This window comes from Paralichthys olivaceus, chromosome 5 (genome assembly GCF_024713975.1).
Source record: "Paralichthys olivaceus isolate ysfri-2021 chromosome 5, ASM2471397v2, whole genome shotgun sequence".
Classification (NCBI taxonomy): Eukaryota; Metazoa; Chordata; class Actinopteri; order Pleuronectiformes; family Paralichthyidae; genus Paralichthys; species Paralichthys olivaceus.
This window is the reverse complement of record NC_091097.1, coordinates 19,294,095-19,307,645: the sequence shown is the minus strand read 5'-3', so window position 1 is coordinate 19,307,645 and position 13,551 is coordinate 19,294,095. Positions and strand designations below refer to the sequence as shown.

Below are 13,551 nucleotides of genomic sequence, written 5' to 3'. Positions count from 1 at the left end.
CCTGCTGCCAAACAGGCTAATCCAGGATCCTCCCTCAACATGTGAAGTTGTTTTTTAACTTCTTTCAATGTTTTATTTCTATTTTTGCATCAACTTCTTGTTGTTTCCCATCTTGTTTTTATTCGAACCCATGAATTGATGTCGTTAACATGTGACACAGGACGTCAACATGTCTATATAATGTCAGGATGCTCCACACGTCGATTATGACTCATTCTGATTATTATTATGTCGGTTCAGGTGATCAGACAGTTTCTGGTTTTGAATCGAGTTCATATGAAGCGTCGGTGTAAACGTGTCCACTTCTCTGTTCAACACGTGACTTGTGTTTTTTCAGTTTGATTACATGACACCGCCGGTCCTCCCTCTCCGGCCGCAGCTCTCTCACAGCGACGGTGCCGAACCCGTAATGTGAAGCTCAGAGGAAATTAAAAATCGGCACATGATCAAATCTAAATTGAAAGAAATGTGATGAAGGGAATTGAAGTGAATATAAAATTAAGATCTTTGCAAATGTCTCCTCATCAGGATCCATTTCCAATCATAAAACCAATTAAGGTGAGTTCCCCCCTGCCTCCTCCTCCTCCGCCTCCTCCTCCTCCTCCTCCTCCTCCTCCAGGCTGTTTGACATATCATGTGTATGTTGATGATGATGATGATGATGAGGAAGTTTCCTTCATCTTCATTTGAACATCTAGTGCCAACAAACAGCTCGGCCCCAAAAACGTTTAAATACATAAGTTGCATAAAAGTTAAATGCAAACGTCCAACTCAGAAAGAAAGAAGAGTCCAGCATTAATCAGGATTATATAACACTTTGTCTCCGGATGCGTGTTTGTCTCATTGTTTCCTCGTCACATCACAAAAACAACAACAGGCGGCGCCACATGTGAGAGCGCCTCACATGGACGTGAAACGTGAGCCGCAGGTCGTCTCCTCGGCTTCACGCAGGCCGCAGCTGAGCCTTCTGGGGATAAGCCCAATAAAACCCTTCCAGACTGATCTCTGAAATCTGCCCTCACAGGTAGCGGGGGGGAACAAGGACACTGGTGAGGTGGGGGGGGAGGTAGGGAGGGTTGGCCTGGTGGAAAAGTTTTGACTCCGTGTGACTGGAAAGAGGAAGTGGAGGGTGTGTGGGGGGGGGGGATTAAAGATGAAGATATAAAAGCTCAGCGGAGGCAGCACGTCTTCACACGCTCGGACAGAAGCTGCTGTGAGTAGAGATCGGCGGTGGCCTCCCGGGAAATCTGTGACAACAGGTGAGAACAAACTCTGCTGCTGCTACGACCTGAACCACCTGACTCACTGAGGATGGGATGTTCATGTATGTTCATGTCTGTTCATGTATGTTCATGTATGTTCATGTCAGCGGTGCTGGATTTGATTCAGAAACTACCTGTAGGTGAAGCGAGACATGGCAGCACTGACTGACCGATGACGAGGACGATGGGGAACTGAAACTCAAGCAGGGAAGAAAAAGAGAAAACTGACATTTTCTACTTTTTCTGTGATTTCAAATCGCTTTAACTTTTAAAGCTGTTTTTTAAAAATTTGATCAACACAAGACAAGTTGTCCAACTCGACCAAACACTGCTAGTTTATCTAGTTTATCTGCTTGGTCCACTTGGGAAACTTTAAATGAACCTCGTACACAGGAAGTCGAGATCTGCTGCTGGCGCCGAGCGGAGTTTTCCACCTTTGTCAAACTGACCTGATTGGGATTAACAGTGTCAGATGTCAGAGGGAGGAGGGGGGGGGGGGGGGGGGGGCAGGAAGTGTGAGATTAGACAAGATGGAGTTTGAGACGAGAATCAGAGAGACTGAAGACGACACGGTCGTCCTCCGTCACGTCACTGCAGCGGTTCACGAGCAGCGTCTTCATGTTTGATTTCCACCACGTCAGCAGCTGAAGTTAAGTCAGCGAAGTTTCGAGGTTAAGAACGCAGGCTGCACCCCCCGCCTGTTCAGGAAGGGCAATTAGTCCGCTGAGGATCGGGGGCGGGATTAGAGCTAATCTGGCCGCTCAGACTAATCTGCATAATCTCCTGTGATTGGCACTGAGAGCTGAGAGGAAACAGGATTAACAGAGGGAGACAGAGAGAGAGGTGGGGGGGGGGGGGGGGGGGGAGGAAACACATGTGTGGTGACACAAACTCACAAATATCCTCTTTGTTGCAGAGACCCTCAGCAGAAATGAACGCCAGCCCGCCTGCAGGAAGCGCCCTAGCCATCAGCGGATCGAACGGCCCCACCACACCCAAGAAGGGGCCCCCCAAGTTCAAGCAGAGGCAGACTCGTACATTCAAGAGCAAGGCCCCCAAACCAGGCCAGAAGGGGTAAAAGCCTTTCGCGTCATTTTACGAAACCACCGTGACCGTGGTGAGATTCGAACGCTGACGTCTCCCTTTGCTCTTTTCCAGCTTCGGTGACGACATCCCCGGCATGGAGGGTCTCGGCACAGACATCACGGTGGTGTGCCCATGGGAGGCCTTCGGCGACATGGAGCTCAGCGACTTGGCCAAATACGGGATCATCTAAACCTGCTGCCTCCCGCCTTCCTCGCTCGTCTGCACCTCTCCTCCGTCTCGTCACCCGGCCTTCTCTCCACCTCGGCTGGCCACGTCGTGATAAGGCCGCCAGCAAGCCCCCCCCCCCCCCCCCCTAACGCCCTCTCGTCTGTCTACCTCGTGCTTTACTCCACTGAGTGGAAGCAAAGTATAATAATGTTCTTATTTTTATATCATTATTATCAATATTATTATGATATGATACTGTGTACAGTATGTATATAAATATATATATATATATATATATACTTGAAATGAGAAGACGAGAAAAACGACTCCACATACCCGATCCCCTTCATCCATCTACGAGTGTTCTCTCCTCACCCCCCTCCCCCTCCTCACCCACGGCAATGGACGCAAGCAAGTTAACACTAGCCTGTATTTGCTTCTAGCTGTCTATAAAAATGTAAATATTTTTGCGCTAAGCTTTTTACCTCGTCTTCCGTCTTACCTTTTGTACTTCCTCCCTCTTTTTGTTTTTGCATTGTATTTTCTACTCCTTGTGCACACGGCTGCTGTAAACACCTCGGGGATGCAAGGAGAAGGTGCGACGCGCCGCTAACCGGCGACAAAAACTACAATGCACTTTCACGTGATCACGGAGGACGAACTCCCCTTCATCCCACCCTCCACCTCCCTCTCTCCTCGCTGCTGTTTGAATCCCTCCTTAGAGAACAAATGAAATAAAGGCATATTCTGTAGGTTTTGTATTTCAGCCACAATAACACAGATGTACTGTGAGTTGTTCTGATAGCTGCAGTAAAATGTGTCTATTTTTAGTAATCATGCCGTCCCTCTTTCTTTTCTCAAACACCTAATAAACACATGAATAAAACATGTTGGGTTTTAAATAAATCATAAGTAAGAGGATGAAAATATTAACATAACCATTTCACTAATCTTGGATTAATTCTTTTAACTTTTGACTCCACTTCTTCTCATTTACGGGACTAGAACGCCGAAAAATAATGACCGCGTAAATCAGAGAGTAAAGTCATTTGATGAGGAACCAGGGAAACAAAATCATTTGTCGTGGCCTGTAAGTGATCGAGGGAAACTTTGGTGAGACACGAGAAGAGGGACGGATTTAACATCCCAGCTGGAGATGACCGGGTCCGAGCTTCACAGCCCTTCTCTGGACCAAACGACAACAAATAACTGGACCCATTCGTCAAAAGGGGCCTGATCTATAGTCTGGATCACATGTTAAAAACATCCACAAAGATTTTTACCATCTTCGACCGGGCAGGATCATGAATTATCAAACCCCCCCCCCTCCCCGCTGGTGTATCTCAACCCTCCACATTCACCAAACACCGAACACATGGTGTCTGCCACCGTCCCTCAGCGCCGCTATCGTCCCGACAGCATCCTTTCCATCCAGGTTGCCATGGTTACTCTGCTCCACTATCTGCACTGGGGCGACTCGGAGTCTGAACACAAATGTTTCCGCTCGTCACGCTTGAATTCCTGCAGCTCGTCAAACGACGCACCGGGACTGAAAAAACACGTAAAATGCACGTTGTAATGTTGTTTGGAAGAGATCGAGCTCTGTCCCCTGTGGCTCCTGCAGTGAACGTGGATTTGAGGATTTGACGTCAGATTGAAGTGAACGCACCTTAAACTCTGTGCATGTGCGGGCACGAGGCGAGGCGTGTAGACTTGTAAATGACGGTTGGAAAGCTCTCTCTCTCTCTCTCTCTCTCTCTCTATTCCTGACGCTACTCCACCTCAGCTCAACTCAACAATCTCAATGTCGTTGCTGTGATTTACCAGACACCATGTTGAGTCACCTGGACTCACCCTGCACCTCACCCCCACACCCCCCCCCCCTCCCCTGGCAGCTTCTCACCCTTTTGTTTTCATGTGACGGAACATCTCTGCAAATTCTTGCTGGAAATTGGATCCATAAACGGGGGGGGGGGAGGAGGAGGAGTGATCTCTCCCTGTGTGTGTGTGTGTGTGTGTGTGTGTGTGTGTGTGTGTGTGTGTGGATGATTACCTGAAGGTCTGTGTGCCCCACCTTTACTCTGAGGGAGGGGCACGGGGAGAAGGAGCAGCAGGAGGGGTCTGAAATGGAAGGTATGAGTAAGGGGTGCAGGTTTCTCTTGCTCTTGCCCAACCTGGTTATGTGAGGTGAAAACAATCCTCTCTCCCGTTGGCTCCACCAGCTTCGCCTCTCTTCCTCATCCCGAGCTCTTCCTGTTGTCTCGTCCCGGCGGAGACATGGACACATCGTCAGGATAGTGGGGGAGCACGGCTGAAAACGGTGAACTTCAAATTAAAGACTTCACACTCACGTCCCAGAGGATAAAAAGGTAAGTGGCTGTTTTCTCGTCGAGGGCTGGGACTCCATGCACCTTTAATACTTTAAGTCAAAGTCAGTGATACAGATATTTTCTTTATTTCTTTGGAATTGTAGCAGCTATTTTAATAAGACAACGATCACATCCGGAGCCTCAAATCCTCCCTTCTCTTATTTTAAAGCCCAAAATAAAGAGCAGCCATTGTTTCTCTCTCTACTCTCTTCTCAACAAGGAGAGTTTTTTCAAACCTGGTTCATTTTTAAAACCTACAGAAGTTCGTCTCTGAATCTCCGAGGCCAAAACAAAGGCTCTGTCAGAGACTAGAGGAAGTGACACTCGACTATCAGGGCTGAACATCTGTATCCGTCACATCCAATCTGCTCATGTGAACTTTAATCTAGCAGCTTTCTCGTTCTGTCCCTTCAACTACATGCTGCACTTTTCTTCTCCTCCATTCAGTGTCTTGGCTCACACCCTCCTCCGCCTTGTTCTGACATGTTTACACACTCGCTCCTCCTGTTCTCTGCACCGTCGCTGTCAAACCTCTTTTTTATTTTTCCACACTCTGACCTCCCGTGTTCTCACACAGCGTTTAGGTGAAACTTGTACTTTAGTATTTTGTGCTATTTTTGTTTCAGGGGTACAAACCACCTGCCACATCAGAGGAGGGTTTAGAGGAAGGACTGAATCCCTGCGTGGATTACTGAGATGAACATGGCCTTTTTATCTGTGGAGCACAAATCCCTTCTCTCGCTCCTCCTCCTCCTCTATCTCACCTGTCTGAGCCAGTCGACCAACAGCAGCTCAACCGGTCCCTCGATCAACACCACAACCTCTACTTCCTCAAACGCCACCCTCCTGAAGGGCGTGCCGGGCTGCGGCAAAGGGCTGCACCCCATCTACAGGTACCTCTGTGACCGCCGGGCAGCATGGGGGATCGTGCTGGAGACCCTGGCCTCCGCGGGCTTCCTCTTCAGCATGGGCCTCCTGCTTGGCCTGCTGCTCTGGTCCCTCTGCCTCTGCGTCTCATCTAAAACTAGGCGCAGCAGCATCGGAGGCACAGTGGCCTGCATGTCCATGTTCTTGTTCGCCACGGCCGGGATCTTCGGCCTGACCTTCGCCTTCATCATCCGTCTCACGGCTCAGACCTGCCCCACCAGGATCTTCCTCTTCAGCGTGCTCTTCGCTCTGGCGTTCTCCTGCCTGCTGGCTCGCTGTCTCGCCCTGCTGGGCTTCGCGGCGACCCGGGGCTGGGGGGAGCCCGCCGTGGCCCTGGGGCTCTTCACCGTGCAGGTCATCATCTCCACGCAGTGGCTGATCCTCGTGTTGGTGCGGGACAAGAGGCCGTGCGAGTACAGCCAGGAGGAGTTTGTCATGCTGCAGATCTACGTGCTGTGCCTCCTGGCCATCAGCATCATCCTCTCCATGCACTTCCTGTGCCGCTCCTGCTCCACGTACAGCTACAGCTACACCGGACCCACGAACCAGCAGGGGAGACAACAGGCCGCCATGGTCGTCCTCACCCTGCTGCTGTCCGCCTGCGTCTGGGTGGTGTGGATCACTATGCTCACCAGAGGAAACCCTAAGTTGGGCCGCCGGCCTCAATGGGACGACCCACTGCTGAGCATCGTGCTGGTGGCCAACGGTTGGGTGTTGCTGATGGGACACGGGTTGTCCCAGGTTTCCTTCCTCTGCAGGGGCGAGGCAAACTCCAAGGACGTCCCTCTGAGCTTCGCCGGCTGGACCAGCCAGAGCGCCGACATCCCAGGGCTGAGGAGTCCGAAGGAGGGAAGAGAAAACGGAAGCTTTGAGACGGAAGCAGAGAACAGGAGAGGTAAGAGGAAGAATCAAGAATTTAAAACCACAAAACTTTACTCAGGAGCAAAAATCAAAAACTTCATCATCATCAATATCCACTGATGTGTATTTATATTTAAACAGTTTGGCAAAAACATCTCGAATGATTAGTCGCAGTTGATTGATTTTGTGTTAATCGATGAATCATTTATCATCATCTAACCATAAATATCAGAATAGCTATGAACCATCTAATCCATCTTTTCTCTCCAGAGTAAACAACGTTTAAGTGAGATTATGAAACTGCCGACACTCAAAGATATCAGGTCTCTTAATGTGCCTGAGTTTTGAAGATCCGTGATTCTCAAAAACCAAACAAAGAAACTTTATCGTGGCTGACGATGGTCGAACAAATCCACATTAACACACAACCCGAAGAATCCGTGTCCAACACGAAGAGAGAGTTTGTTGATCGCTGGGCTCGGCCCTCTGTGATGAATCGTCTGTGATGAATCGTCTGTGATGAATCGTCTGTATCATGTGTCTCCTCCCCTCAGGCAGGAGAACCGACCCGTCGCTGCGCTCCCCCTACGAGTCTGGATTCTCCATGACAGTGAGTAATAAACCACCAGGATCCACAATGTGCCTCCACACGCTCTGCAATTAGGCTCCGTGACCTTTTCACCACTGGAGACAATTATAGCCGCGTTGCTCCGAGAGGTTAACGAACGCACCATTTGTCACGGAGCTGCAGTAAAGTGATAATGTGTGTGTCTGTGTGTTACAGGATATCGACCCCGACAAAGATTACACAATCCCTCGCCCCGAGACCAACTGCAGCGAACCCTTCGACGAATATTACCAAGATTAAACGACTCGGCACAAACGTTTTCTCGTGCGAATGTAGATATTTCTGAGTCGTGTCATTAGAAATGTTATTTCAAACTCGGCAGCGCGTGATTCATCCCAGTTTCTTCACCGAGGGTCAGATGGGGTCAGATTGTCTCAGATTGTTACTGGCGGGAAATCCACATCACAGAAACTTAGCAGAAGTGAGTCTTTATGATGTGAGCCCGTCTGAGATGGTGATATTTATATATATATATATATATATATAAATAAAGAAAGAAGGCCCGAGGTGGTGGAGGAGGCGTGAAACTGTCGCTGTGAAGGTGCCAAACTGCTGAAGGAGCAGAGATGAAAAGAGACGGAGAGGAGACATATTCAAAGTTACATTACAGCGACTGTGCTGCAGCATTAACAGTACACGTGTTCTGTGTGTATATATATATATGTATATATGAGGAATACGAGGTATGACTCATCCCAGTTATAGAGATTTAAGTGTTTTTATACATTTGTGTGACAAGTGATGAAAATAAAAGTCTGGAATTATTTTGTTTTCACATCTGATCACTTGATTGTTTGTTTGATGTGTTTTTTTTTGTCTTTTTGACATTTTCACTTTTTTCCCAGGAAATAAATCACCGATTAAAAAAAACCCCGGAGGACTGATATCGATGAGTGTTTGAAGTTTGAAGGGAGCTGTGGTTCAGTCTGTTTCACTTCAATGTAGAAAGAAGATGGAAGACTCCTGCTGTTTGGACACGTTCGTTAATCAACTGGTCGATCGGCAGAAAAATCAATCAGCTTATTTTTCTGGAATCGATTCATCATTTAGGTTTTTTTTTAAAATTTTTTAAATTGCCAAATGTTTACTGGCTCCACATGTCGTTGGTTGAACTCAGTATTTCTTAGCTGCAGCCACATGAGACTCTTTTTTCTTCTTTTTGATAAACAGCAGAAACATTTTACACATCTGAGGTCGATGGAGTGAGTTCCTCCTCTCACACTGTGTATTAATACACACGTTAATCAAACTGCAGCTTTAGGATGAAAAACATTTGGGGTAATTACCTTCTCAACCGGAACCATGTTTCCGGATGCCCCGCTGCAAACTGGAGCCTCCACCTCATACAGGAGCAGAGGCAAAGCTACACCACCAGGGGGCAGTGTTGGGGCACGACGAGTTAGTTGGATGAGAGAAAACTGAGCTGAAGTATCAAAGTTTTCAGGTGATGATTGTCGTCGTTACAGGAAGTCATTAGATTTCAACTTTTATTATTTAACCCTCGTCATCGATGAGTCACATTATTTACCGGAAATGTTCAGTTTGTTATCTAAGCTCCTCCCACGGCGGCCTGCGGTGACGCTCTGATCCACAAAGGTCAGATCCTCACTCCAGCAGATACAATCACACCCCCCCCCTCCCCCCTCCCCCCCATCTCACAGTCTTCAATCTATTCGTCCAATTAGCCCGACTTCAATTACTCACAGAGAGCGTGCAGTTAAATTGCCAATTGGCCTCTTGTGCATTAGAGCAATTAGCAGGGATATGAGGTTTCCCGTCACATTTACGGCCATTAACTGCAGATGCAATTAAGGACTGTTCCAGATTGTTGCTGCCCCCCCTCCCCCACCCCTGGCAGCGATGTGATTCAGTCCAGAGGAACAAAAGTCAAGAGTCGTGCTAATCACGTGCCCCTCATCAGTCCTGTGACCCACAGTCGGATTGTTTGTTTCATCCACATCTCAACAGCAGGACGCATCAAAAAAACACTATCTAATATTTACAGCCGCCTCTCCCCGGACTGAACCACCTCGCTGCAGCCCGACGCTGCGGAGAAAACGATAAGACTCAGACAATCATGGGAAGGAATCAAACACATCTGGGAACGTGCCGATAAAACCACAGACATTCGGGACAACGCACGAGGACACGCGCGCGAGGGGAATAAAGTCTCCGAAGACCAGAGTAAAAACCAAACAGTTTATTTATTATTATATACATTCAATAATAATGAAGAGAATAAACAGAGGGCAGACACAAGGATGGCAAAATAAAACATTGTGAGAAAAATACATGTCACTTATTGAAAGAAAAAAAAAATCACTTGGATAAATGAGCTTTTAAGAGCATGTGACATTAAAAAAAAGCCTCCACATGCAATTCAAACCCATTTATTAAATCCCTGTACAGAAACTCCCACCGGGTCAACTCCAGCTCGGTGCAGCGAGTCGGGGGTCAGCGGCTAACGTCTGACCTCTGTGGCCTTCCGGCACAACTCCCGCGCCCGTAGTTTTTTTCCCGCAGCTTTGCAAATTAGATTTACTCCAATTAGAGGAGACACAAGTGAGCGGGAGACGCTGCTACACGAGACAACAAGTCTCTGCGGACGACGCCGGCCTCGTCTCGGTTGAACAGACGAGCTTGAGGCAGAATTATCGTTCGATGTCTTCGTCGCCGTTGTAATTTGAGATTTACTTTCGTTATAAAACCCAAACCACAGGGGTCCAGACACGCCAAATTAAACTTTACACAGCTGCCGTGACTGGTGATAATCAAGACGACCACAGAGGCGCAGAGCGGAGATAACCCAGATTATTGAAGTGGACCGAATCAGCTTCCATACAGCGACCGCGGGCACTTGCCTCTCCCCCTCACCCACCCAGACACTGTGCTGGACCTACACTGAGATTCCTCCACCACCTCCCGTCACCTCCCGTCACATTCTCCCCTCCTGCTATGTAAACACCCCACCGGTCCTCCTCCAGCACTATGATTTGAATTCATGCACAAATGAAAAGATTCTCTGACCGACACCTTTCCTCCTCTCTCCGAAAAAAGCATGCATAGCAACACGTATGATAATACTTGTAAGGGAGAATAAGACAAAAAAAAAAAAAAAAAAAAAGAGGTAATGGGCATTGAAAATACTTATTGGACCTACTGCACACAGTTCACAATCATACAAAACAACATTAGCCCTCCTCACACTGTCCGCTCCGCCCTGAGCGCACTGCATCCCCCTGGAAAACCCAAAAAAAAAAAAAAAAAAGACGGCAGGGGATGTTATCCTGTCAGCTAATGATAAATGGCTCAGCTTCTCACCTTCACTGCCACAACGTCCCTGGACTCAGCGCATTGTTTCATTGTTGTGAAGGTGGCCACCGCCGGGCAACAGGGCCCTTTCCTCATTGTGCGGACATTTCTCCCACATTTACTTTCGCCTGTAATTTGGCCCGGCTGCCAAACGCAATGCAAAACATCCTCGTGTGTGTGTCTACTCCTGCATTTCTCTAAATCCCTCATGTCTCCGTCTGCTCTGATGTCTCTTGTCTGCAGCTACAGCGTGTGTTCATTTAAAACGAGAGAGAGAGAGACAATAAATTAGTGTCCGGAGCAAATCAACTTTCAGAATTCCCTAATTGCTGCAATACTTTCAACATTTCCTCTGTCTTTTTGGAGCTTCAGTGACATTTCCCTGGGTGCTGTTTCAACACTGTACTGAAAAATACAGCTTCTACCCACAGATAAACATAACATACAGTAAAAGGCAAAAAAAAAAAAAAGGCACCCACAAAAATATGAAATACATCAGGACCAAAAATGTGCTTCTTCAGTAAAATCTTTGGAACCAAAAAAGGCAAATAATAGCAATAACAACATAGTAAGAGTATATGGAGGTGTAATACATAGGACAGAGACTCGGTCTATAAATCGTCTGCGTGTACAGACGGACCAGTAAAGAGAACTTTAAAAGTATTCAGAGCAAAAACTCTCAGAGAGCATGATGGATTTAAAAAGACAAAATGATGCGGACGAGTGAAAACAATGGATATAAATAGAAACTTCTCATTACTTCAAGACTCCATGACATGATTGCAACGTCAACTTTGTTTTCTCATCTGGGGTGATCTTTAGGGATCTACACGCACACACACACACACACACACACACACGCACGCACACACACACACACACACGCACACACACACACACACGGAGCAGCCTCAGTTGGCCAGGAGGGATTCCCATTTGGCCGACCGGCAGATGATTTAGTTTCCCATGTGGGTGTCCCTGCTTCAGATCTACTTCGTTAAATCTAGTTTGTTTGTGTTTCTACGGTTCTTTGTGCGTCCGAGCCGTCGGCCCACCTGCGTCGCTGCGGCAGCCGGAATGTCCGACGGGTTCGGGACGCAGAGAGAAATGCAGCGAGTCCTTTTTTTGGAAGAAGTAACTACGAGCAGATCGGGGTTGAACCTTCGAGGGGGGAAGCGACACGGACCCTGGGGGCGGTTCGTCCCGTCTTAGTGTTGCGCTTGTAGTGATAGAATGAAGAAGTTGATCAGAGGTGAGGTGAGCGGCTCCGTCCACGTTACGTAGATTATATAACGACGAGTCTACGCGACTTCTTATCGATGGCAGCAAAACGGAATCCAAAGAGAAACTGAGGTATTGCAGAATAAACAAAGTCACTTGTTTTTTTTCCTTGTCCTTTTTCACTTTTTTAAATTCATTTTTTTTTTTTTTTTAAACATTAGTTTTTATGTTTTTTTATTTCCTTTAACGTTTGACGGGGAAGTTGGGAAATGACAAAAAAACAAAAAAACAAGATATCCCCCCCCCCCCTCCCCCCGTGTAGCGTTAGGCGTTACCGGGACAACAGTGGTTTCTGTCTGTCGGACACTCCCGTGTTCACCTCCAGCTGAAAGTTTGCTTTTCCAGCTTTTTACAAAATCATATTTCTTCTGTGCGGAGCAGTCAGTTTGATTCTTATACCACAACGTTAAACCAGAGGGACGTCTCTTCTCTGAGAGCGCAGCTTTTACATCGATGTAGTGTTTAAAAACTAGAAGTACCTTTTCATAGTGATGCCGCGGCGGTTCTCTCATTCTGTGCAGGTCAACGTAAAACAGGCAAATGTAAACTAGTGGAAGCTGTATACTTGGTGTTGAATGTAAAGTATGTGTATATAGGGCGGATTAGGTCTTATAGGGCAGTGGATATACTGAGAGTTCAGAGGAAAAAGGTGTGTAGAGTTCAGGATCTCACAGGAACGGTCGTCTCTCTCCCTCCAGGTCCTGTAGTGTTTCTAAAAACCTCCTAAATTGTGCCACGTAGATCAGAGTCGAAGGCTCCGGCTTTTCATGTAGGAGACACACTTTTTTTTTTCTTTTTTTCATTGTCTCCATGTGAGCGACAGACGGTGGAAACAGAATTGGAGTTGATGATGTGGCAAAGACCTCTCTCGCCACAAAGGGACAAAAAAAAAAACAAACAAACAAAAAAAAAAAACAAATACACGAGTTGTCACGATCGTCCACCTGCAGAAAACTGGAGGGGAGCTCCTGCCGAACAAAGAGCTTGAAAAAAGTGTTTTGGAGCGATGTGGAATTCCTTGGGTGTGATTTGTGGTTCTAGTACGGAGCGAACCTACTGTATCCTGCCCGGTACAAACTGGCCTGAAAGAGACAGAAGGGACACCAGAGTTGTAAAGTGGGAAAAAAACGAGATTGCAGCTGTATGTTTGTTGTCCACACATGGTTATACTACAGTTCTACAAGTTAAGCATGTATGTGTGCAATGAGTCTCAGGCTACATCCACACTAACGCACCCTCGTTTTAAATCTAGAACCATCTCCAAACTCTGGAGCAGTGCGGACGTCAGGTGCAGTGTAGTGCGGATGTAGCACGAGAGAAAGTTCTTAACATGGGATTCACAGGTTAGTTTGTTTTAGTTGTGTTGTAGAGCCTGAGTTAGTTTCTCACCATGGCTCCCACTCCGTAAGCAGCAGCAGCTGGAGTTAAAGCGTGGTATGGATCTGTAGTGTAAACTCGGCCATAACTAGCAACACAAACACAAAGGGAAGGAAATGAGTCATTTTTTAAATGACAAACACACGTAAACACTGCGGCGCTCATCCACTGGTACAAGCAGGGAGGAAGAGAACTGCCAGCAATTAAACAAAAGTGGGTTTGCAAATATTGTGCGAGGAAGGAAACACACTGAACGTGTTTGTTAGAGCTCGAGGAATCA

The 13,551-nt window shown here is 47.2% G+C and overlaps 3 protein-coding genes across 7 annotated transcripts in view; 2 read left to right on the top strand and 1 right to left on the bottom strand.

Moving 5' to 3' along the window:
- Nucleotides 1-1,098: 1,098 nt before the first annotated feature.
- On the top strand, nucleotides 1,099-3,350 carry pde6hb (phosphodiesterase 6H, cGMP-specific, cone, gamma, paralog b). Its single transcript, XM_069524877.1, has 3 exons — nucleotides 1,099-1,259; nucleotides 2,179-2,336; nucleotides 2,421-3,350. The coding sequence occupies exons 2-3, from the start codon at nucleotides 2,194-2,196 to the stop codon at nucleotides 2,536-2,538; spliced, it is 261 nt and encodes an 86-aa protein (XP_069380978.1). The 5' UTR covers nucleotides 1,099-1,259; nucleotides 2,179-2,193; the 3' UTR covers nucleotides 2,539-3,350.
- Nucleotides 3,351-4,658: 1,308 nt separating this feature from the next.
- Nucleotides 4,659-11,083, top strand: LOC109647548 (retinoic acid-induced protein 3). The gene is made up of 4 exons (XM_020113359.2): nucleotides 4,659-4,885; nucleotides 5,512-6,707; nucleotides 7,228-7,283; nucleotides 7,458-11,083. The coding sequence occupies exons 2-4, from the start codon at nucleotides 5,582-5,584 to the stop codon at nucleotides 7,539-7,541; spliced, it is 1,266 nt and encodes a 421-aa protein (XP_019968918.1). The 5' UTR covers nucleotides 4,659-4,885; nucleotides 5,512-5,581; the 3' UTR covers nucleotides 7,542-11,083.
- Nucleotides 9,487-13,551, bottom strand: part of LOC109643020 (RNA binding protein fox-1 homolog 2-like) — a 43,176-nt gene continuing 39,111 nt past the window's right edge. For all 5 annotated transcript variants that reach the window (XR_011241029.1, XM_069524873.1, XM_069524874.1 and 2 more), the window contains 2 exons: nucleotides 13,284-13,359; nucleotides 9,487-12,976 (listed from right to left, as the gene is read on the bottom strand). Coding sequence is in view for 4 of the 5 variants with exons in the window: in XM_069524873.1 (XP_069380974.1) it covers nucleotides 12,932-12,976; nucleotides 13,284-13,359 (121 nt within the window). In the remaining variant the exon portion in view is untranslated. The remainder of the gene's footprint in view (nucleotides 12,977-13,283; nucleotides 13,360-13,551) is intronic.

Bases quoted from the DNA above. Each gene is read 5' to 3' on its own strand.
- LOC109647548 (XM_020113359.2), top strand. From the start codon at position 5,582: ATGAACATGGCCTTTTTATCTGTGGAGCACAAATCCCTTCTCTCGCTC. The intron at 6,708-7,227 runs GTAAGAGGAAGA...TCCTCCCCTCAG, and splicing joins GGAAGCAGAGAACAGGAGAG to GCAGGAGAACCGACCCGTCG. The intron at 7,284-7,457 runs GTGAGTAATAAA...TGTGTGTTACAG, and splicing joins AGTCTGGATTCTCCATGACA to GATATCGACCCCGACAAAGA.
- pde6hb (XM_069524877.1), top strand. From the start codon at position 2,194: ATGAACGCCAGCCCGCCTGCAGGAAGCGCCCTAGCCATCAGCGGATCG. The intron at 2,337-2,420 runs GTAAAAGCCTTT...GCTCTTTTCCAG, and splicing joins CCCAAACCAGGCCAGAAGGG to CTTCGGTGACGACATCCCCG.